This window comes from Squalius cephalus, assembly GCF_949319135.1.
Source record: "Squalius cephalus genome assembly, chromosome: 18".
Classification (NCBI taxonomy): Eukaryota; Metazoa; Chordata; class Actinopteri; order Cypriniformes; family Leuciscidae; genus Squalius; species Squalius cephalus.
Window position 1 is genome coordinate 23,892,892 of NC_137139.1, and position 26,508 is coordinate 23,919,399.

The 26,508-nt window shown below is 38.5% G+C and overlaps 1 protein-coding gene across 4 annotated transcripts in view; it reads right to left on the reverse strand.

Annotated features, from left to right (window-relative positions):
* Positions 1-26,508, reverse strand: part of casz1 (castor zinc finger 1) — a 183,012-nt gene that overhangs the window by 54,520 nt on the left and 101,984 nt on the right. Inside the window, exon 1 of one of the 4 annotated variants that reach the window (XM_079849884.1) lies at positions 25,407-25,818. The exons of the other annotated variants lie outside the window; for them this stretch is intronic. Within the exon in view, the coding sequence (XP_079706010.1) occupies positions 25,407-25,455 (49 nt within the window). The 5' untranslated portion in view covers positions 25,456-25,818. Of the gene's footprint in view, positions 1-25,406; positions 25,819-26,508 lie in introns of those variants that run through there. 4 annotated transcript variants of the gene reach the window in all.

The window sequence follows — 26,508 nt, forward strand, 5'->3', positions numbered from 1 at the left end:
TAATATTAACATTTTATATATTATACATACATACATTTTTACAAAACATACTTTTTTTTTTTTTTAAGATACCAAACTTTTAAATGGTAGTGTAAATGAATGTATTGTTTATAGTCTCTCTTTTAAAGTTAACCAACAAATTATTGTCCAATCAAATCTCTCTAGAATGAGAATGCCCCGCCCTCTAAAACCTCGTGCTTCTGACTAACAATAGCAAGAAGCAAATAATGCTACATGAAAGAGACATAACAGCAGAAGGAAAGGCCCTTGAATATGTCCTTCCTAAACTTCATATTTCAATAAGAAATACATCAAAACACAAAAACTGAACTAGTTGAACAATTTCACAGGGGGTTTGAAGAAATAGAAACCAAAGCACATTTTGCTGTAGTATGAGCTGTCTGTACTTCAGCCGGTTTCAAGTCTATGTTGTGGAGACATACATCTACCATTAGGTTCATGAGTGCAGGAGCTGAACAGCAGGCTAATCTCATTTCAAAGCTTCTCTTCTCCTCCTCATGTGCTGACAGTCCTGGCCGCCTGCGCTCTTTATAAATGCTCTGCTAAGGGCTCCATGTTTGCGACACGTGTCAACATTTGACAAAGCATTACTTTTCGTACACAATATCCCGCGCCCGGGCCTCTGAAATGAGGTAGCTAACAAATTAGCTTTTTATGTTTATTTGCGCGTGGGTGTGTTTGAGGAGAGGATGGGCGGAGGGGGAGGCTGGGGGGAAAAAGCGAAGGACATTTACGTTACCGCTTCTGTTACGCTGAATGCTTTCTTACCAAATCAGCTTACAAAAAAAGCACTGTTACGTTACCATGTTAAAGTGATGGAAATAACATTGTTCTTATATATCAAGGTACTGAATAATTTGCATATTTATATACTGTGGTGTTCACAAAGTACTCCAAAATCCTGGTATTTTCATGGTGCATGTTATAGTAAGTGTCCAAAAAAAACAACATATTATATTACAATTAGTGAAACATAAGACAAAGAAGGTGCTAAAGTCACGACTCCCACTGTCTATTGGCCAAACACATTTCTCAAGCCTAGAAGACTGGATAAATACTATTTTATGTATCACTATATGAATTCAGAGACAGTAATTACACCATTCTCTTTAGCTCCCACACAACAGTGGTGGATCTGAGCACAAAAGTGCAGTTCAGTGTACTGTACAATCGTAGGTGTATAAGTCACTTGACAGCTCTAGTTCTTGACAAATGAACACCACGGCACAGAGGATTCATTGATCCAGTTTTCAAATGTTACATTAATAAGCTGTAAACACTGTGTTAAAACCACTTGATGTTAAGGAAATGACAGGTACTGATAGGATTGCTCTTCCCTGTCAGCTGTGGGTTAGAGGTAAGCACAGCAGTTTTGAAAGCGATTTCAATATTTGCCACCCCAGCGGCTCGCCTCTTCTCTCTTATCACTGTGGCAACAATAACATGCTTGTGTTTCAAACCAAACATTCCCACACTGAATAATAGGCGATGTCTGAGTCCAGCCACCAGCAGCAATTTGTTTACACTGGGCTGATCATAAACTACAACTTCCTACTGAAAAGCCATTTCTGCTTGACTTGATGCTCACAACAGCATATATCAATACAGAGAGATATCTGGCAACGCATTCACATTCAGTTTTTCATTTTAATGTGTGGATTGATCATTGTTGGTAACACAATGTTCTATTATATTTCAATATTAACCAATACATTATGTTTATTCATTTTTAATTGTATAATAATATTAAGATTGATTTGAAAATGCTGTATTTTGGGAAAATTTAGGACAATGATAATGGTTGTTTAGCTGCTTGAAATGCTCCCATTTTTCGTTTGAAAGAAGGCTTTATGTCTGTCTTTAACAAGGTCAGTGTGACCACAGTATTTGTTGGATATCCCTGTCTCTGCGCCCAGAGCCATCATGTCAATCAATGCATCTTCTAATTAAAATGATCTGTTGCCTAAATGTGACGCACTTACACAAATAAGCACACAAACCAGTCACAGGAATGTACATTCCACACATTCAGTCAATGAATTTACATAACTTCCCCAGTTTGTGATTACTGAATGAAATAATAAAGTAAAAAAAATCTATATTATTTATAAAATGATAAAAACATACAAGTAAATGTAAAACACACACACACACAAGAATAAGAATAATATAATGTAATAATAATAATAATAATAATATAAAGATTGCACTAACAAAAAACATTTCTAGCCAATGGAACATTGTAGAGCTAAACATAATTTATTTATATATATATATATACCTCTAAAATATTAAATAATTAAATATTAAAAATATTAAATGTAAAAATATATTATTATATTAAAAATATATTATTAATAAAATAAATTAAATAATAAATAAATATAAATAAATAATTTTATTTAAAAATATAAAAGAATACAAACATTTTATAGAGATTGTATTTATAAAAGCATTTTCTAGACAATTGAACATTTAATATTTAAATAATATATAAATGCTTTTTTTATTAAAGAAATTGAATAAAAGTTACAGCCATGGAAATCACAATATTCCCTGATTTGGTTCACAAATGTACAGAGTGAGAAGTAAGTAAAAGAAAGAAAGAAAGAAAGAAAGAAAGAAAGAAAGAAAGAAAGAAAGAAAGAAAGAAAGAAAGAAAGAAAGAAAGAAACATGGCATTACAGCCCAGTGAAGTAGAGACGGACTTATGGAAGCGCAGAGGTCTGGTTAAAGCTTGCCCAGACAAACAGAGCGATAAAGCATCATGCACAGAGGCTTTAAAAAGCACAATTAAAGAAGGACCCAGTTTAATAATTAAAATGCATAATTATTGACTCCTATTTTCAATTCCTCGCAAAGTACATTAGATCAGGAAAACAGATACAGGACAGAAGGGATGTGTATCTAATGCACTCTTTCCTGCTTGAACTTCCTTTAGATCCTAAAGTGCCAGCTCGCTATTGAGATTTGCACTTAATGAGGATCCGTCACAAATAAAAAAAAATCTCTGAGACTATCAACAAGCATTACAATCACCCCTCCCCCGCTCAACCACACTCAGTGCCAATGCCCACCCGGAGAGCCAGGCCAGACAGGGGAAATTTGAGGGTTAACTGTCCCTTAGGGGGCTATCAATGCACGGAGAAAGCGTCACTGCTGGTGCCCCCCATTCTCGTTTGACAACCAGGCCCTAACAGATTAACATGCAGTCAAGAGTGATATATTTCCTGCCAAGTAGTCAAATCACTGCTGTATAATGATTTTGTGTGTGGGAAGACACAAGAGGGACACTCTTAATTAAGAGGAAATATTTGTTTTGGGGTTATGAATCCGGCTGATTGTGATTGGTCAACTTGCAGCGACACTGTTTAAATAGGTCAGTCGGGTGATAAATTGTCATTTTGACACATTAAAACTGTGACGTAAAGAGGCTGGAGGAGAAAGAAGGGATCAGCCGAAGAGGTCAGAATGAAATGGCCCAGTTTAAATGGAGGCCACTGAAATTACCAGGAGAGTTCTTACAAAATCCTGAATGCCAAGGACAGGTGGATTAAGGTATTAAAACAATCGCATTTCAGTCTTGAAATAGTCCTGCACACGACTCAGCATCAAGCCTATCTATTCAAGATCAGGTGCTAGCAAATTCGCACCATGCGCAAGATCTGCTGTAAACATCAGCGAAAGCTAATACGAGCAATGATTATGGCAAGTGTTCCTGAAACAATCCCATCATGGAAACATTTTTCGTAAAAGCACCCAGATGGCGAGCTGCCGGTGGCATGTTAACATGCACAATTTGAAAAAGCTGCCAGAATTCAACCAAATATAACAACTGAGCTTTTAGTGTATCTTTTCCCTCCTCTAATTAATATCAGAGAGCTGACTGGAAGGGAGACGAAAAGACAAGGGTTTCTCTAAAGTTCAGTCCTGAATCTATTTACAGTGCAGAATTAATAAGAACCCGAGGTGATAATAGAGCCAACACACTCAAACATTTGAGTGAGTGATTTTAATTTAATCAAAGCTGTTTAGTACAAGTCTATTCTTTAGTGCTACAACTATTGAGCAGGGAGAGGGGGGGAGAGACTCTCCTTTTGCCTCACTTTCAATCTATCCGAGTGGATGGAAACCCATAATTTCTTCAAACACCACTATAAACTAATGTGGTGTTGATGGTCAAGCCTTGAAGTGTATGTGCTCATTTACGGCTGTTCCCTGCGAATGAGGAAATGGTTGAGAGAAAAGACATACTGTATCTCTGTCAAATGGACAGCTCTGCGAACTTAAATACTCCCTTAGATAATAAAGCTGGTTATAAAACGCATACTACCCAAATAGCACTTTTTTCTATGTCTTCTTAGGACAATACAATTTTTTTTTTTTTCTTTTAAAATCAACATGACATCAAAATTCCTCGATAACATAAAATAAAAATAAAGGTTTCAACATTTTGGGGGAAAATGCAAACTGCGCAGCTTGTAATTCTGATAATTAAGGTGAGCCGTGATGAAATTTAAGCCTCTTAGTGGAACACGAACCATCTGGGATCTTTCTACCTGCAAAAGATCTGGGAATGTGCGGCCCATGTGCATCCGTAGTCATACTGTACCCTTGGAATTCACAGAAAATGACAGACAGAAAACAGGAAGCCAGAGAGGGAGAAAGAGAGAGAGAGCAACCTGTGCCCTTCAGTCTCAGTTAAGGCACAGCTAACCAAGTCTGACAGCTGCCGGCTCCTTGACAATTGGGGTCAGTTAGAGGAAAAGTAGCTCAAGTTTTCATGGCTTTGCAGGAGATGTTCAGGAGCAACTGCCCACCGCAGCATCAAAGGGGATTAGAGGCCACAGCCATCTGCTGCCAGGACAGGCCATGGGCCTTTCATGTCCTTCTTGGAGAGAAAGGCAATCCTTCCGTCACATAGTTTTAAGTCCCACCGTAGGGGAGGAACGGCTAGTACGGGGGGACATAGCCAATTAGGCCCAAATCAAGGAGAGAGAAAAAGTACACTATTAATAGCAGAAGGATTGTGTTGGTGTCTACTTACATGGATAGAGTCAAAAGGACAAACAAATGTGCATATATGAGCACACAAAATAACACCTAAACTACGACACCACAACGATATTACAGGCACTTTTACATCCTCACCTTACTTTTAGTTAGAGGTGCCTACTAAGACAAACATGGCTTTTCTATCATTTATATTTGAACAAACCTCAAAGCTTGAGTATTAAACATCAACTCATAACTTGCTTCAAACATGAATGATGCCTAAAACCGTCTAGCTTTTATAGAAATTTATTCTTGAGATTTGGGAAAGGGCTCTTTTGCCATGCCACAATAAGCAACCACAAGGAACACCCTTGCAACTACCCAGAAAACACATAACCACCCCTAGCACCCATCTAGGGTCCACGCAGTAGACCCTAGTAGATCCCAGACAGAATGCCTAGCAACCATCTAGCCATCCCTAGCAAACACCCAATAAGACCTAGCAACCACACAGAAAGCCCAAGCAATGACCTAGCAAAATCTATCAACCAGCCAGAACACCCTATCTTGCCTCGCTCACATTTCTGTGCTCTGAATCTCATTTTCCCTCTCTTACACATTTATTGACAAGCTGTGCCAACATTTTTCTTTTAGCAGCTAATTTGTTTTGGGTCCCGTTCCTGGCCTCCCCCATGACTGTTACCTCAATAGTCTGCTACCTTTCAGCTCAGCAGCTCAGCACTTGACCTGCCGACGTCGCTTATTTCCAGCGCTCTAATTGTCGTTTAATCACATATCAACCTGTCACTTAAAGAGCCCCTTTTTCAATTGCAGGAATTTGCATATTGTGTGAAACTAATTTCTATCAAAAGCTCTGCTGGCTGTGAAAGCGTGTGTCTACCCGGGCTCTCTCTCTCGCTCTCTCTCTTATCCAAAGCGCCTGATATTCTCCATTCTGAGTACAGGTTTGTTAACAGCCTCACACATATGGTGACAGGAGAGATAAGGAGCTGAGAGCTCGTGACGGAAGGTACCGGTGAAAACATGATGTCATAATGGAGGGGTTTGGTGGGCAACCGCTGGGGTTAATATCACCCTCCACTCAACGGTAATGGCATACACAGGGAGCGCTCTTTCATTACAAGTGTAGGCCACACGTCAGCTCCCATCTCTGCAACTCACGCTGGGATTTGATGGGTGAAATCCCACTTTTTATGGAGGGTCTTCGCAGTGACAGTCCTCCAGAGATGGACAAGTTTAATTATGGAGAGGAGGGAAGTTCTTTGTTCCACCTTTTATTATATTAATTGATAAACAGGGCCGGAAGGGGGCTCTTGGGGGACAAGGATGAGGGAGTGTTTTCAGAGGGGTTTAATCCCGTTAGAGGCACCGGCCCGTACCCCAGCGTCACTGGGACCCTACGCTTGCTTTTCACCTCCACCCCCCTTTTCTTGGATCCTACTCAGGACTGTTACTCCACATGACGGGTCTTTCTCGGGTTCAGATGAGACGAGAACTGCAGATGCCATTTTGCTTTAGAGAATTGGTCTTACCTTATTACAATACATTTATATATATATTTTAATATAGTTTAGGACACTTAATATGTGAAATGAACTATGTCTAACATGGGTTCTATAATTTGGTCTAACAATTCAGTAATTCACCACAATTTACCTTTCCAATATTTCATGGTTACATATTTGGTAAAAATGTTACTTAATACGTTGCTGCATCAGACATTCTGAACAATCATAGAAGATGGGCTGAAACGAACAGAAGCAATGTCAATATTGTAAAAGTGCACACTTCACGTATTAATACACACTAAGTTAGTCACAGCCCTGATGCGTCGGCTCATTGAAGAGTTCATCTCAACCTGACCAAGTTCCTTGTCACTTTTTTTCAACAAGGAGTCAAGATGTCTCAAAACTGTCAAAAGCATTTTCCACAAAGCTGAAGAGAGGGACGAGGGGGGGACGGGAAGAAGAAAAAAAACCTCACGCGCAGACATACGCACCAACACGGACAGATTCGCGCATACGCGCTCGCGAGGCTGTCAGGTAAATTAGATCTGAAAGCTGACAATTTCTGACCATATTTCCTTGATTATTTCGAACAAATGCACACCAGCCGCTCTAAGGAGATTAAAGTGACATAAAAGTCTCAAGTGGGAGGAGGGAGGGCAGAGAATCCAGGTCACCCCCATTTGTCCCCCTGCCTGACAGCAGCTATATCGCTATCCAATCCAATAAAAATCCCCCCTCCTTTTGCTTTAATTAATTTTACAGCTAGCTTGCTTAATTACTTTCAATCAAAATCCTCTTGCCATCACAAAATTAGAAATGGTTCAACTCCATTAGTCTAAATTCTTCATTTACATACACAAAGACTGTCAGCTCTTGCTAAGCAAACGGCCTCTCGCCTGATGAGATTGTTTTTTTTTCTTTCCCTTCACTCTATCTCTCTCTCCCCTGCCCTGTCTCTCTCTCTCTCTCTTTCTCTCGCCGTCTCTCTCTAATCATAAACATGTTTAGTGTAACAGCAGAAAAGTGGTAGGGATGTCCAAAACTAACTTTCAAAATTGACTAGACAGTGGGTTGCCTGTACGACTAGTCGACTAATGGGAAGTCCTGTATAATTATATTGATTGCAGGTTCACCTGACCTTTCTTAGAGGGTATTTAAAAAAGATGCCTACAGCTTGACGGAGTGCAACGGATTAAGACAGAAAAGAGGGGTCTTGAGACATATTTTTATAAATTGAACTATTTTTAACTTAAAAATACACTCAAAAAACAATTAGCAAAATTGAAATCATTTAACATTTTAAAGGTGATTCTCACACTTTTACTACACTCTGGTAAGATGCATTATGTTATTTACAGTACGGTTAAATTGTTTAAAATCAAACTTACATTTCAAATGAATGTTTAAATATTATCTTTATCAGAGAATCCTGAAAAAAATTATCCGTTTTACATGAACATATTAAGCAGAACTTTTTTGAAAATTGATAATAATAAGAAACGTTTCTTGAGCACCAAATCAGCATATTAGAATGATTCTGAAGGATCATGTGACACTGAAGACTGGAGTAATGATGCTGAAAATTCAGCTTTGCCATCACAGGAATAAATTTAATTTGAAAAACTGTTATTTTGAATTTTAATAATATTAAACAATATTACTGTTCTTACTGTATTTTGTTCAAAATAAATGCAGCTTTGATGAGCATAAGACCTCTTTCAAAAACAAAAAATCATATTGAACAGTAGTGTCTATCATATGACATAAATGCTTTAACAAGCCAGTACAGAAAAGGTCAGTAAATCAGTCATTTTTCAAGTTTTCACTTCTTGTTCCCTAACTTCCCTGCTGACAAACACTGAATATGTGCAAAAATCTTTGACCAAAACATACTCTTCAAACAGGAACAAAAAATCTTCCTCATATCGAAACAAACAATCCTTGTATAATACAATCGCTGCAGCAAGTCCCATTGCAAATAATAATAATAAATGAATGAACTAAAATGTATTAAATATCAAAGCATAAAACTAAAGTTATGTATATCTTTTCAACACCATTGAATTGAGTTACTGCTGAAGAAAAGCAGAAATTAGCAAAAGTGATTGCTAAAAGTGAAAAGTAAGGAAACTGAGAAGTTATGACATCATTTTTTGTCAACACGTTGTGCAGTGTTACACCAACCCTGGGTCTCTTGGCCTTTTAGGACGGGGCCACAAAGGCGGCCATCAACTACCGTGGTTTCGACGTGATATTCAGAGGCCAAACAATAATTTCCACTGGTGACGCGTCCTCTCCATCACGCTCAGTGCCCAAGGCCTGCACATCAACAGGAATTAAGGACATGCAGACACAGTTAGTGGGCTGGCCATGGAATCTACCCCCAGCCCTGCTCAAATAACTAGGGCCCTGTAATAATGACAAAATCAAAGCAGGCCCTCGCTGGTGCTTTGGACGTCCCCAAGCATCACCACTCAACCCTGATATCCAAACACACGCAGAGACACACAAAGTGCTGACTCTTACACGGCACGTTGTTTTGTTTGCCCTCACTTTCCTTGACCACACGCATACAAAGCCGCAAACACTCACTAACTGGGGATGAGCTTTGATTCTGTTGTCTGCACGCTAAACATATTATCTTTCAGCTGCTCGCCTCTCGCGCGGTCCTCACTGCTGATGATGCAGAGAGAAAGTGACTTTGGAAAATACTTATTTGCAGGGTTTTTAATTTCAGAATGTTCGTGACACTTACGAGTTGGGTCTCTAGTTTGGCTATCCTGACTGGGACATAAAACCCAGACCTGTACCCTTCCAACCTGTTTTACTTATTTTGTCCCTATATAACTGTTCATTATCCAAACCTCTCAATTTTGGGGTAAATTTAATAAGATCAATTTCGAAATTCACATTTACTGAAATCCATATTGCCCTATTTTTTTTTTATATAAGAATTTGCATAATAATAAATGTTTCTGTACAGATTCATCTGTGCATTTAAATGTTTTATTTTGCAATCATAATTAATTATCACAATTTATTTTCCCAACACCACCCTTCTAATGCCCTGAAAAAGACTCTTTGCATAGTCCAGTCAATTCCAGATGGATAAAATCAGCATTTAGATTCTGTTTTGCTCATAAATATGCCACAATACGGAAGTAAAATGGGAACTTTTTAAAGTTTTCACCTATAATATAAGGATACAGTGATGAGGGACAACCCTAAAGGAGGGGGGGGGGGGGGGGGGGGCACTGGGTCTAAGTTAGCTGGCTGGTGTTGAGCAGCAGTTCTGCATCCTTCAGAGCGCCAGCAGTGCTCCTCTACCAGCCATGCTCACTTGTGCTTAGCTAATTCTGTCACATCGCTCCACGCTGCCCACGCTGAGCCTATTTAAATGGCTCCGCTGCACCTCTGCTGTGCTCCTCCTCTAACGGGGGTCACTCGTTCCAGCAGAACAGCAAGTGGGAGCAGTGCCCTGATCATGGACCACCAGTCCACTTTAGCAGAACTAAATAACCTGCCTGTCTGTCACTGGCTTCCCTCTATAAGAGTACTATATACCCATACAGAATTTACATGCAATATGCATATGCAGCAACTAAATGTTTTATTTTTTTTAATAAATAAATAAACAAATATATATATATATATATATATATATATATATATATATATATATATATATATATATATATATCATATTTATAAAAAAAAATAAAACATTTTATGTAACATGTTTACATCTATATGTAAATAAAATATAAACATTTTAAAAAGACATAAATAAAAAAAATAATTTATTTATGAAATATTATCTATTTATATTTATATAAAAATATAAATAAAATATAACATTTAATAAGTAAAATTAAAATGATTTTTTTTTCTTAAAAAAAAATGGGAGCTGAAAAACTACACAGATACCACAGCTACTAATTTGTATTATATTATTGTAAGATTGTGGAACATGGCGTGTTGAGAGATAATTGTTATTCCAAAGAAAGATTATAAAATATGATTACATTCAAATCATGCAGTGACACCACACGCTGCAAAATAAAAGCACAAAGGCACATTCATTACGCGCACAAAACTGCATAAAGACAGAAACATAAACAATGAACTGAAGAACTGTCCTCTCATTGTTCATCTGACTGCACATACATAGAAAAACAGTGTTTTCCCTTTATCCAATTATTTAATGAGAAAGGGAATTTGCCCCAATTCCCTCATTCTACAATGTAAGACATGCTATGTCACACAAAACAAACAAATACACAAGAAAAAAACAAAAAAAAACCAAGTTTAAACCCCAGGCTTTCCCTTTAAATTTCCCAGACACTCATTGTTCGTGAGAGTTTCGGATGATTTTAGCCGTGATTTAATGGAGCTTGTTAAAGAGTGATGATGTCAGCACAATAGAGGAGCCTCTAAATCCACCACATTCACCCAAAATGCCTCGATGAGATAATCACGGGTGACGTCTGCGAAAACACTTATTATATTCGCCCATCGCCTGGCTGAAGCTGCTAAAACTCATCAGCGTTATTCCCTATTTCTCTCTGGGAGCGATGAGAGGGGGGTAAAAAGACGATCTGAACTTTGAGAGAAAACTTTTTTTTTTTAAAGGGACAGGACTCTTTTTCCATGGCGAAAAGGGTTGCTTTATTAAACAATCACACAGCTTTGATGTATTTGCCTTTTTTAAACAGCTTGTTTTTCCAGAATGCTAATGCAGGAATGGTGAATCTAAGGCACTTGTCCCTGTTCTTGTGCACATGGGCTTTACCAAAGTCCCATAAAAGGCTTGGAGCTGACAACTCAGCAGTAGAGATAAGAAAAGGATCAACCTGAGCCTTTCTCATAGCTTAATTTATTTTAAATCCCGGCTCTATTTACCCAGTGCAGGCCAGCAGGCATTGTCCACCTACACCTAAAGAAACTCATCGCCGCTTTAGTGTGGCACCTCTACGAAACCAGTCAGGTATTTATATGTATACGTCGATAATCTCACTACATTCAGGGGCTACGGCCTGAGTTGTGAGTCTGCTGGGTCGAGGGCAGCGGCTCCCTGTAGTGTAAGTTAATAATGAGCAGCTCTCCAGCAGTACGTGATGTGGAGGTGAGGTCCTAATCCTCCGGCTCGCCCCCACGGGGGAAGGCCTCCACCCGGCCCCTGTTTATCATCGGCCGAGGGAGGGGAAGCGCGAGGCTCAAGTCAGACAGGATATCTTCTCCGATGCGCCAGCACTTTAACCCGGCCTGTTATTAAAACTCTAATCTGTTAAACATGTCAATGTTAGCACTTTTAGCGTGATTAATAAAGCGAGACATAAAGCCAGACTCCAGAGTGCTGCACAGGCCTTTCTATTGCCTTGGGTTGTTTTGTTTTTTATTTCTTTTGTTTGATTTTTCTTTTTGGCTCATAAACGGTTTGAATTATCTACTCGCACATACGTAATTCTCCAAACATTTTCCTTTGGTATGCATCCCACGTCAATCAGCTTTTGAATCTGAAACGAAACAGAAAACGCATTACCCCGAAAGATAAATATCCGATGCCAACTAAGACGTATATCTTCACAGAGCAAACTCGAAAAAAGGTTTCCAAGATGCTAGTATCAAATTGGCTTTATAGAATCTGAAACAGTGTATGTGCTCGCAGAGAAAATAGGGTGATGCACAGCAACGGTACTGAGGCGGAGGGGGAGACTTAAAGGATGTGATTTATCTGAGCTTGATTGCGTGTTAATCGAGGTTACGTGTATTAAGTGGAATCTAATTGGAACAGACACTGGCAGCCTGACAGATCGACATGATGCAGATGGATTGAGAGAGAGAGAGAGAGAGAGAGAGAGAGAGAGAGAGAGAGGGAGTGAGTGAGAGAAAGAGAGTGAGTGAGAGAGAGAGAGAGAGAGAGAGAGAGAGAGAGAGAGAGAGAGAGTGAGTGAGAGAAAGAGAGTGAGTGAGAGAGAGAGAGAGAGAGAGAGAGAGAGAGAGAGAGAGAGAGAGAGAGAGAGAGAGAGAGAGAGAGAGAGAGAGAGAGAGAGAGAGCGCAAAAGAGGGACAGCGGTGAAGCAAATATGAAGCTACTAAGAGGTGTTTTCCCAAAAGAAATACAGGAATTCGTACTTAACCTGTTGGAGTTATACTGAAAGAGACAAAAACTTCAAAAATATAAATGCAATATGAAAATACAATGTACTTTCTTAATCCAGTTATTGTAAACTTGCAATGTTTACAGTAATGTAATAATGTAACTTGCAAACGACTTCCTTGACTGATGACATCACTAAGGCCACTAAATATATATTACACTAACTTTTCATCACCTAATCACTTCTCAATGGTCAAAATCTACATTTCTTTCCTTATAGAATGTCTTGTTTCATTCGAAAATGCATCACATTACAGGAGTAAAACTGTACTATACATATTCGAAAGGAGTTAGTTCACCCAAAAATGTCATAAATGTCGTTCTAAACCTGTATGACTTTCATTCTTCTTTGAAGACAGAATATTTCTGAAAAATGTCTCAGTATTTTTCTGTGAACACAATTACAGTCAACGGGAACCAGTGTTGTTTTGGACCCCATTGACCTTTGTAGTATGAGCAAACACCTTTTTCCCCAAAAAAAAAAATCTTCTTTTGTGTTCCACAGAAGGAATGTCTGAAAAGATACTGTTTATACAATACCACTAAGACGTATCACTAATCAGTCATTTGATTTCTGAGAGCCTGGCAATATCTGTGGCCCCTTCTAGAAGACACAACTACACCACTCCGCTCTGGCATGCGCACTCCATGGCCTCAGTTGGCTGCCACAAACATTCATTTATGCTTTATTGGAAACAAGGGGAAAAAATATCCTCCCTCTCAAAAAAAGACCCAGCTGCTCCAGTACATCTCACCTCTGGGAGCCAACTGCCCATGTGCACTCAGCTCACCAGCTTTTTCTATCCCAGAAGACAACTGGTTTGAAGGCCCTTGCTTTAAATCCGAGGCATTCACCCTATGACTGAGTGCCCTTTGCAACATTAGTCAGAAAAAAGGCACAAGAGCCACACCTGTTGTGCCAAACAACTGCTCCCTGAAAGGCTACACAAACACGTAACAAATTATACCAACAGAAAAGGAGGGGGGTGAAAAATATCTGTAGTCACATGCCAAATGCCGAACGGGAGGAGGTGGCTTTAAGATTTCTCTCTGAAATGAGCGTGTGGACACAAGCCTGTTAACAGACATCGATTCCATCGGGTCTTTGACTCAGAAATGTCATTTGTAGTCATCTTTTATCACAACTGTGTTCAATAACAGGCCTGCGTTATTAACAGCAGCACATAACCGTCGTGGATGACTGTGTCCATTCGCGTCCCTTCATTTTGCACTCGTTCTTGCATGATAATTACACGACTGATGATGTGAATGATATCATTTTGTGCCGTAATCTCAGATTATTTCACATTCAGTAAACCCAAAAATCTAAAAAACGATGAATTGCTTGGTTTTAGAATACGATTATGGTTTATGGTGAGGTTTTAAATAAAACAGGAGAAAATACTACTTCGGTCTTGCTACTTAAAAATGTCATGTTTAATTAAATTTACTACTTGCAGTTTCTTTGTAATTATTTGTGAAATTTACTAGAAATCGCTAGTGAAAATTGTTTCTAGGTTCTGGTCAAAAATAAGTTATTTAGTGATATCTAAACAATTTGACATTTTATCCAAAGTGACTTCATGGTATACATTTTATACCTTTTATACATCAGTTCTTGCCTTCCCTGTGAATCAAACTCTTGACTTTGGTGTTGCAAGCTTTACAGGACAAAAAACAATACAGTACGGCATTGTTTAGCAAAGACTACAGAGAATAGACCATCACCCGTCAACACAAAACGCTCATATCGCTCTCGACACAGTCCCGTCACAGTGCTGAGACAAGGGACTGAGCTACTCCTCTCCTCCTTTGATTTGATGCATGCTGACTGTTACACTAATGGCATTAATAAGGACAAAATTACTATTTTGAAACACTGACTTTTCATCTTCCTAATCTGTCTGGCCATGTCCCTGCCCCCAGCCCTCCATTACGGGACCTGCGGATGGGTAGCCTTCCCATTGCTTGGTATTCCATGCAAATTGATTGCAACATTTTGAGAGGCCAAGAAGACTATGATCATTGAAATTTGACCCTCAGCTATTTTTAAGTGTTTGATTGAGATAGCAACTCATCCAGTTCAGCCCAGATTGTCCAGATAAGATTTCTCATACTCGGGATATTCTTCTAACGCATGGCAGGGGCCAGCACAACCGTGCACTTGGCTTGCAAAATCAGGTATTGCAACAGAAATATGCACAAATTTAGAACACAAATAAAGAAATATGGATATATATGTGTTGTGACGTGCAAGGGGAGGGCTGGTCATGCATCGCTAAGCTTTGAGCACTAACATTGAGAGAAATGACACAGTATGATCAAGGACATGAATTGCTCATTGATTTTTAGCACCAGCTTAACTATCCATTCCAATTGATTTTAGCCTGGCCGGGTTATGGCACTTTTAATGCATCTTCTGTATGGCAGCTCACCACTGACAGAGAACAAATTTCGAAGCGCATTAAGGGAGAAAAAAAAATTGATATGTAAAACAACTTGCCAAAACATGCGAGTTGTTTTCTCTTCTTCTATCTTTTCTCTCGCTTCAGCCCTTTCTCGCCCATGCAGTTCCTGGTTGGGAAATATGCACATCATAAAAAGTGTACTTCAGTCTCTAATTATTGGGATATGTCAGTATTTTCACCTCAGAAAACCTTTGCTGATTACAAAATACAGGCAAAGTGATATAAGTCTGCTGAAATGTTAATTACAGCACATAGTTGCTCTTTGTGAGCTGGTGAGAAAGCGAGGAATATTCTAGGTGCAGAGGAACCAAATAAAACCTTTACTGCCTCAACATGCACACCACATACAGTATGCATTTCAGGCTGAAAATATACAGTGCCTGTTTACCAGAAGTGAATCAAGTTTCCACCATGCACGAACATGTGTCCAAAACTTACATGAAAATGCTAAATATTCTACATGTAAAATGTGTTATCTTTTGTGCAAATTTACTATATTTTACAAAAATCAATCAATCAGGAAATAAATTCAATTTAGAGGATAATTCTTAATGTATCTCTTCTCTATTAGTGGTATTATATCATTTGCATCAATTATTAATTAAGCCTGGGTTTAGTGAAATAAGAGATAATGTGAGACATGCGATCCAATAGATGGGCTAAATGTCATCTGTCACAGCGAAACACGTTAAAATAGAGGCTCACTTTCCTATGCGGGCTCGGCTTTCACCCTAGGGAGGGGAGATTTCTTTTACTTCTGCAAAATACTGCTTTCAAATATCATAAAGTCTATTACTGCACACTCATTTCAGCCCTATCAGTTCAAGTACCTATTTAGTTTGAAGGACATTTCGTTCTGTTTTCAAATAAAGTCAGATTGCAGACCGAACTGAAACCCTAAATTTCAGAACTGACATGTTCCCTTCTCTCACCCCACCTGAGACATCATATCTTTTCAATTCCCATACCAAGCCAGTGGCCTCATGAGACAGATTTAATGCAGATTTCAGCACAAATGGGACGTGGCCAGTGCCTTTCAAGCATGGTAAGTGAAAGTAGCCACCAGCGATGCGTCTATAAGAGTGTCAGAGTGTGTGGGTCAGGATGAAAGACAGGCTCCCTGTTAAAGCTGCAGGAGCTTTCAGCCATATGCTTGTTTCTCTCGGCCTAATTCATACAGTGGCCGACGAGAGCAAACTGCACATTGATTCGTTTCAACAGGATGACATATTCATGTATTTGATGTCAGTGAATACAGAAGTTAGATAAAACTGACAAAACCTTTATTCGGAAATACCGGGGGACATCCTCAATTGGAAAAACTATTCATAAAAACACACACACACCATACATATTTACATATAAATAATATAAAATTCATAATAATTAATTAAATTATGTAAACTGATGACTATATATATATGTACATATATAAAATATATATATATAACATAACCTGCTGTATTGTGTAATTACCTCAATTTCAATTTGACAAAAAAGTATATGTGTGTGTGCAGAACAGCTCTTACAATATTTGCAATGCTTGAATATATCTAAGTATATATCTAAATATTTAAATATATTCAATAACAGTGCACCGCTCTGTTCTTTAACAGGCACACACACCTTTTCTGAAAACAAAACAGCAGGACAAAAAAAAAAAAAAAAAAAAACGAAACATGAACACCCTCCAGCATTATTGACGACGTGATAACTCTCATTTTAAAAAGCGACTTTGCACTTGTGTGTGTGTGCTTTGCATGACAGCATAATTAAACTATTTCATTTTTCCTGTTGTTTCACTCTATTTGTGCACAGCAATGATATAGCTAGCACAAACCGTCTGCCAGTTCCAACAGCAATGAGACACGTCATGGAAAACTTTATGATCTCATGTTCCTGTTAATCACGGTTTGAAAAAAGCGAAGTCCTTCACTCGTATTTACCTAAACCAGCTCACTTTGTGTAGCATTATTTTATGGGTTTGTTGTTCTAGCGAGAGGTATCATAACTTTGCATTCTTTCCCAAGGTCAGCTGCTGGCGTGACACACACAATATTTGCTTATGGGGCTTTTCAGGTCAGTTCTATTATATTTACATCAAATAATTTTTGATAAGGGATGTAAAAGACCTATAAAACTGTACCATAAATGGGAGAGGTGTAGTTGAGAAAAAAAGGTACAAAAGATCAACAGGTTTTTTTTCTTCTTTTTTTTTTTTTTTTTAATCTTTGACACGTTGACATTTTTTTACTGAACCTTGCAGATCAATGCACCTAAACTAGGCCAACAAAGTGGGCACCAGCTCTTGTTTCTGCCCAAAGTACCTGTCTCTTATCTCTACAGCTCTATAATCACTTAACAAAGACTTGGGCATTTGCACAAATTAAAACATCAATAATGCACGAGTGCTTTTCAGTTTCTACCACACACACCCCAGTGCTGGGGCAGCAACACTCTCTCAAAATGTGCCATAACTTCACCCCAAAGACCTCAAATCCAGGACCAACCCACACCCCCTTGACTCGGGAGGGGGGCTTTTTTTTTAAGAATGAGGGAAAGTGGCGCTTCAGTGTAAACAGCCAACACCCTTGAGTGGCGTACTTCCATAAACAACATCACCACGGCATGGCCACCGTTTGTCATTAGCGGTCTCAATGCGAACACAGACACAGCTTTAATTCAGGCCTGGTATTCTGCCCTATCCTTATATCTAAATCGGCAAAGGCAAGTCTCTTATTTACAGGGATGAGAGTAACCAAACCATCATAGTGAGATGAAATATTCCATGTTAAATATGCATAAAAGGGGTCAAAACAAGTCCACTGTGGGAGAAAAGGAAGAGAGGAAGGGTGGAGGAGAAAACATTCAAACTTAAAGGGTCCGAAGACGGAGTCAGGAGGTGTTCCGTACGAGACGGTCCGTTAGGACATGAATCTTGTTCGCTGTCTTCACATACTATCCACATACCTCCCGGCATGTATAGTCTATACCTCAAATAGGAGATAACCATTCAAATACTGCAGGATTTGTAATGTGTGCGCTTAAGCCAAATGTACATGTTTGTGAACATTAAACACATTGGCAAATTCCTTCTACGGGCAAAAAGATGTCAAAGACAGACCAACTCATAGAGATTCACACACACAGGCTTTTAAGCTGAGGTATTACAATTAAGTTGCTTTATTTTTCCCAACTATAATATTTTATCTTTTTTTTCCTAAACAGATTATTTCATGTTCAGAGCTAGTTTATCATTATTCCATATTTTTTTTTCTCTTCCCGTTACCCTTGCAAACAATCCCCTTGTTAGCAAACTGTTAAGACAGGCGCTTGGTACACAAATTGCGCTCGACCAAGCGAATTTGTTTTGCAAGGATGACCTGTTTAATCATCTCATTTTCTTTTGCGGACGTTTATTCATCTGGTTTCCACGGTTACGGAGAACATTAAGGGGCTACAGTAATAAGGCTGGAGAGTCAAACAGGTAATAAAAAAATTAACGCCATTTTCCAGCAGCCGAGGACGGTCTCTGAAATGAATCAGGGGAGAGGGGAGCGCACACGCAGGTGAAAAGGGGCCTCCAATATTTCCAAACAATTAAGGGCCGGGCGGGTTATTTCACTCTGTAGAGAAGCTCAGATGGGCATCCAATGGACACGACACCTTCAGAACAATCAGTGCTCTGCTGTTTTAAAGTCATAATGTTCCCTTATTTATCATGATACTCTGATTACTTATCAAGACAATCAAAGCCATCTGAATTACGATTATTAAAATTTCTTCCCTCCTTTCTAAGATAAGATTACTGTTAGTTGCAGAAATCTTGTTATTGAGTCATGTTGTAAAACTATAGATGCAATTTATATATATATATAAAATGAAATATATATACTACGCTAAAATACATTTTTGGGAAATCTTCTTGGCCCTTTTTTAAAGCCTTCCAAATCACTGCAGAATAATCTCTCTCTCTCTCTCTCTCTCTCTCTCTCTCTCTCTCTCTCTCTCTCTCGACTTTGACAAATGTTGCCCCTTTGTACCAACCAATGAGTCTGACTATAAGCCAAATATAGAAAATTCCGGCACAATAGGCAGGACAGGTGTTGGATCCCCTCTGAAAGGGTCTGAGCTCAGTAAGTGAGACTAACAAAATCCAAATATGGTATTCAAGGATAGCAGAGTACAGGCAAAATAAACAAGCCATTAGCATTTTCTATCTCGCCCCTACCTTGCCTTATACTTTCAGACAATCCACACATACCAGGGATCTACACCACAGATTGCATAATGTAAGGTATAAAGGAGAAAAAAAAGTTGCAAAAAACTCTGGGCAGACTTGAACAGGTATTTTCATTCTATTTCTGCTGGTTGTGCAAGCTGTAACATGGCATTTGTCATGGTCTGCGCAGTGCTGGAAAATATCTAAATCATGCTGGAACACTATTTAATGAAGGCTGCCTTCAACAACCCAATATGTCCTTTCATTCATTGTGTGTATGAATAGATTCATAGGACATAAAATTGCACAAATAATAGCACACAAGCCTGGTATCAGGTGACTTGTTTGCCACAGCTTGTATAGGGTTTGACTCATTTCGTAAGTTGGTTGGTCCAAAAATATACAGTGGCTGCAAAAATAGTTTGGACACTTTTTGACACTTAAAAATTTGTGAATGTGAAATACATTGAATAACAGCTATCAAACCAAGTGGAATCTACAAACAAATAATACTAGAGCATTTCTCACAACTAACTTTTAACGTTTTTGTAATTTCTATTAACAAACTAGTGTCAAGGTGTTTTTTAGTCAATGTATGAAGTCAATTCCCCTCAAGTTCACACAGGTTTCCTAGCAGAGTAGTGTAGATCATCCCTTTAATTATGGACATAAAATTGTCTAAAAACCTTCTTAATTTTGAACAACTTGTACACATTATTGTTTTATCATTTGAAAATTAACATTTTGCTTGATAAAAGTGATATATATATATATATATATATATATATATATATATATATATATACTGTATATATATATAAATTTTTTTTGTTAACTGCACAAGACTTGGTTTCATGTTTTCGCGTCAAAGGTAAAGACATTCAGACAAGTTGAAGTGTGTATAAAATGTCCAAATACTTCTTGGGGCCACTATATATAAATACATTTAAATATAAGAAAATAATTCTATATATATTTTTACATAAAAATAAAATAAAAAATAAAAGTAAAATAAAGTAAAAATGAAAGCAAAGATTTTCATTAGCTCTACATCTAACTAGAATTCAAGTTGAAGTAATTTAAGGATGCCAAATCCACACCTGTTATCCAGTGTGGAAAAGCAGGAAGCCGGTTTCTCATACAGAATAAGGGTATGAACTAAAGAGACACCTTAGCACCCTCCTTTCGGTCTAAACAAAAGTCTGGGGCCGAAGCAGAACAGCCCTGAGTCCCAAAACCCCTCTTGTAAAGACAGAAACCCCAAAAGAGGACACACAGAAGAGTCTGAAAAAGCTCTAAGCTCCAGCCATGAGACCGCCAACTGCTCTGTTAACAGCCTCTTAACAGGTGTTGGTCCAAGAACCATGTAATCCTATCAAGTTACGGAGTTAAAAAAAATAATTCAGTCAAACAGCAAACTCCTGAGCCCCCTTTTGCTCTCTCTTGTTCTCTCTCTCCGCTCGGTTTAGTGTGTAGGCTGTGACAGAGCGCAACAGCTGGGCTTCAGATTTATCATGTACAGACTGTAATTATTGCTGCTGCTGCCTGCTACTGACCCAAGTGAATAGAATGTCACAGGCAAAAGCACACACAACCAGAGGATTCACGGCAGGGGAGGTTTCGAACGCAAGCACCCCTGTTTGCAGTCAATTACCAGAGAGGACAGGATATCAGCTCTGTGGCTCTCCAATGCAAACAATCTCTGAGGAAAAAAGGCAACAGCGAAGACGTTCATTTCCCTCGCTTATCATTGAGAGAATAAAAAAAACACGAGGATTGTCTTTCGGGGAGGGGGGGGGGACAACAGCAAATAAGTGAATGACGAGGGGGAACTTGCTAATTTCACACGATAAACTTCAAGAGATGAATGTTACATGCACACAGCGTAGAGATTTCACATAGGACCACCGGAAAACGCTCTAATCTTATCGTCTGCCCCACCCCATGTGACCTCTCTGTTTGGGTCTGAGATAAGGAGCTAAAGACTGCTAGCGCACAGACAAACCATCCATCAGCTCAGGCCAATCGGTCCCTTAACTGCCATCCAGCCGATGTTCTCCGCTCCTGCCAGACTAAAGGAACTCGGCAGAGTGGCTGAAGCCTGCAGCGTGCACTCAGCCGTCACAGAGCGGCTCGCGGTAGAGCCTCTCTAACAACCCTGCCTTAAACCTGCCTACAGGGTTGTTCACACCTTAAAGACCCCTGCCACATTTAAAAGGATTAGTCGCCACATTTTGTACCGGCTTAATCTTCCTTTCAGACGGCATAATAAGGGAGCGCCGATAAGCGGAGCATGCAAATTTCATTCGAGGCCATTGGAGCTCAAGCTTTCAGACAAACAGACTAAAGTCTTCCACACTGTGCTAATTGCTTCTTCATATTCTTCTTTTCCCCTCATATATGCCGTATCAGCTGCCGCAGATTATTTGTCTCCCCCACTCCGCATGAAATTAGAATTTCATGTGGAAGATCATAAACGTGAAATGAAGCCATTTCTGCGAGGCCCTGCACATGGAGGAGGAAGATCTTTCCACAACTTTTTGTAACCAGATGTGCCGAAACACGAAAACGAAATGTTTTGTCTGCACAGAGGGGGAGAAAACAGATCATGAAATTCTCAATCGTGTGGCACATTTGTTGCAAAAGGTGAGGTAGATGGCACGAGATACTGCAGCAATACTATGAGAGGCTTTTTTTGCGAGATGCAAAACTTAAACCACAAGACCTGTGAGGTATCAATACCTTTAAAGCAATACCTTTTTTTTTTTTCTCTTTCTTTGTACAGTTCACTTTTGTTTTACTGAAAATGACGCCACAACTCACCTGAACTCTATGTTTATAACTGGATTTGCTTACAGCCAGGGGAATTACATTCTGGGAAATTATATCATTACTCAAATAATATTCCAGCTCATTCACAAAGTAATACTGTTTATATGAATATCAATATGGAAAACTGTATCTAGTGTTTTTATGATTTAAATAATTTTTAGAATAATTGTATGATTTCTATTTAATATACCATTTAATATATAATTTTTCTTTATAATTATCATTTTTATAAATTTATATAATTATACAAATAGAAACAGCATATTTTTTTGAATAAAATGGATATTTGTGATCAATTTATTAGTCAACAACTATTCTAGCACAGTATCAGTTAGAGCATTACTGTGTATAAGTGACAGAAAGGTTTTGAAGTTTTAATTAGGGTCTGGTGTCTGCATGAATGCACAGGAGGAGAGGAGGAGAGGAGAAGAGAGAGCTCATACGCATTACGTTCAAATGCCTGGAGATTGATCCGTTCCTGTATTAGACTCCGTTATCGTTTGCCCGACTGTGAGCTGGGGGACTGTTGGGGTATTAGGATGACAAAGTTCCTTTTGATGGTGGGGGGCCGATGACTGATCGGGAAACTCAAGCTGGACTCTTTCTGCCTTTGCTAGCCTTTCTAATTTGGTTTACAAGACAAACAAATATGAAATGAAACAAATAAATGCAAGTACATCTACTATAGCAGATAAATCTTAATTGTACTGATTATTATAAATTATATTTATATAGCAAACTATACTATTTATTTTAATTTTGGCAATTAACTTGCTGTATTTTTTTAAATAAAAAAACTGCACGAGATATACGAATACAAAATTGAAATAAATACAGCTACATGTAAATGATTACATAAATTAAATGTTATGCCATATGTTAATGAAAAAAAAAAAAAAACCAAGTGATAAAAAAGCCTACAAATTATGATGTTTCAAACGACTTATGATATACAAAACGCATTTCCGATGTCCTTCTAAAAAGAGCTCACCTTTCTTCTATGTGATCTGTGCGTGTCATCAATTATAGATTAGAATTTAAAGATTATGCATGAGTTGACATGGCAACACTGATCACCCCTTCACTAAAGAGCGCTCTTGCCTCTCTCTCAGCGTTCGGGTGTGCCGGGGGTCCCTCAGGAAAAATAAGCATAAAAGGGGTTAAATGTGATGCCTAGCATCCTCTCCCCCTTTAATGTCCCCCCTTCCAAATGTACTTCAAAACTCTGTTAATCTGCGGCACACAACATTCCCATTAGCATAGCCCAGCCCCCTCATAAAAATTCCAGCTAGTTTAATTAAAAAATGTAAATTTACTGTCATCCGAAGAGCAGCAGAATTAGGACAGCAACAGCCTTTTTTATTGCTTAAGACATCAAATTGATTCGGTTGTTGCTAAATTGTGATAAAGGTTATTGAGGGCTGCAGACCTTGGGTTGATTTTTCCTCCTCATTTGATCCTATTTTGCAGATGAGTGGTAAAGGTGCTCAAAGTGGACAGAGGCTAAAACTGCTTTCGCTCGCACAGGAGAAACAAAAAGCTACTGGAGTAATAAAATAACTCCAGTCATCTGAAGAGAGGGCACACAGCAAAATGACAGCGATTTTAAAATCTCGGGTGTGTCTCATTTAGAAAAAAGAATAAAACAGAAAGCAAAATGTGATTCTGTTTCTGAAAAAGGGAAAAGTTTCTGCTAAATATGACATAATAAATCTCAAGTCACTTCTGAAAGTTCAAGAGATGCTCTTTAAAAGAAGCCACAATGACATTTATTTTCAATTCATTTGATTTGATCGTTCACCATTTATCTTTTAGAACAAACAGAGTTCATTAGTGTCAAAAAAAAAAAAACTTGCCTGAGGGCAACAAGACATGAAGATATCACATCAAAAAACTTGCTAAAATTATCGATTGAATTTTTCAGCTATGACAAACCGTACTTTTTTAAATTCACTGATGTGTGTGTGTGTGTATTTATTTCCCAAGCTAAAAAAACAACAACAAAAAATAGAGCGAGGTTATTGACTAGTTAAACACCCAGTCCTATTTCAAAACTTTAAAAAAAAAGAAGTGACATTTTAGATTTTTAAGTAAAAATGTTATTTTTTATTAAAGTATAAAATATCGATTTTGAAAATAAACATGGCAGATACACACCACAATGTGTAATCAAATAAGTGTCAAAGTGACGTCTAAAACTTTACATAAACAGCATGAAGTAAAACACATCAAAAGCCAAACAAACAAGTGTGTGAATAAACTATAATTCTGGCCTAAATTAAAACTATATACATTAAAAAAAATAATAATAAAATTTCCAGGAACTCTATTTGAGACTCAACTGAAATAGAAATTCAACAAACTCAAACCACACAAACACAAACTAACTATCCTAAGAACAACAATATTTTTATTTTAGGAGAACCTGCTATTTCTGATTTTATAATAATATCTAAAGCTCCTAAAGACAGATTATTTGGTGAGGGAAATTAGGAAACAAGATGGGACTGATATCAATTCCCTAATATCCATAAACAGAGGAACGAAGAAAAAGGAGAGGGATATCATTTGTTCTGTGAGCCCTTACATGTGTCAAAACAACGTTACTACAGCATTTTGTTTATTCAGTCCCCTTGGCAACAAACCCCTAGGCCATGCCAGTCACTTCACTGATATTTTTACATGCCTATGTACGTTTATCCCACATCGGTGCGTCCATAAAGTAATATCGGCATCAACAAAAAAAATCCCCTGTACTCAGACAAACAGGACTGCTTTAATAAACACAGATATACGAGTTTCAAACATCGCTGAACGCCTGTAGGTAAGAGTGATATGCTGTGTCTAAATAACAGAGCAAATAAACTTGACCACTTCCAGGTTTAAAATGAAAGTATAGTCTACTTAAATTCTTCCCCTCCTGAGAGGCATGAGTAAAGTGAGAAAAGAAAACACAGGACTCAGGGATAGAGTGATCGTATTAAACACTGCCATCTTCTCTGGGCTTGTCACACAGTTATAAATAATGGTACAGTTAACTCACAGCGACGATCCACGGCATTTAAAACAAGATCAACTTCCCTGTTCAAGGCATATTTTACATTAAAACTCTCACCTATGGACACACACACACACACACACCCACACACACAGAGGTTATAGAAAAGAGGGTCACTTACCATATTCAGGGTAGTCGAAGTTAAATCCTGTCAAGCATGTAACTTTCATAATATTACTGAACTCTGTTTGAAAATCATCAGATGTAAGCTGGTCTGTGAGAAAAGTAAAACTAAAAAAGTTGACAATAAATGCCTTTTTTGCTCTCAATCATGTACTAAACTCCTTGACATGTAATCTGTCAATAGTTTGTAGCAGAGATAATGCCGGCTGCCACGAGTGAGGTTGATTGGCAGCTTGGCTTGGCCCCTCCCTCCTGTGGTTTGACGGGGGGTAGGTGAGAGAATACAGAGCCGGCCCCTTCCTCGCCTGCTCCTCCTGCCTCTCTCTCTCTCTCTCTCTCTCTCTCTCTCAGTCTACGGTTCTGCTCCTGTACACACGCGCACACACCAAGCAGTTGCCGATGTCTGAATAGGCAGATAGGAAATTACAGCAGTGGAGGAACCTGAGCGCACTTTTTTCCTCCCCTTAGTGGGCTGGCCTTCCCATCTTTGGGCTCTTCTAGCCTTTCAAGTCTCTCGGGGAGGAGCCTTCCACGATTCCATGAAAATGAGGAGGGAGGGAAAACTCAAAGGCTCAGAGAAAATATCAAGCTCATTAGATATATCAGTCGGACACTTTTGCATGATTCTGATGATAACAGCACGCCCGTTTTAAAATGAACAAAGTGTTCGGGTTTTTTGTAGTTGTTGTTAATCGCACGTTGTGGGAAAGACCCTCCCTGATCTACTGTACATTTGACTATCGCAGTTCATTTTCTGAGTGTTATGTACTGAAAACAGGAAGTTTGAGGAATATTGCAAAAAAAAAACAAACAAAAAAAAAACATACCAGTAAAATTCATGTGTAAAAGGAGGGTGGTTACATAAAAGAAAGTACAGTATACGTTATATTTTATGGCATATTTTAAAGTTGTGTCATAAAAAAAAAAGCAGACATCAGTATTGAACAGTGCTCACATGTTGAAGTACCTTATCCTCGGAACAGTTGGTTGTATATTATGAGGAAGGGGAAAAAAAACTACATGTCCCATCCCCCGTTCCCCTTTTCTCCCTCCCTTTTTCCCTCCTTCTCTTCTTCATTCATCTTTGCCTGCTCTCTATG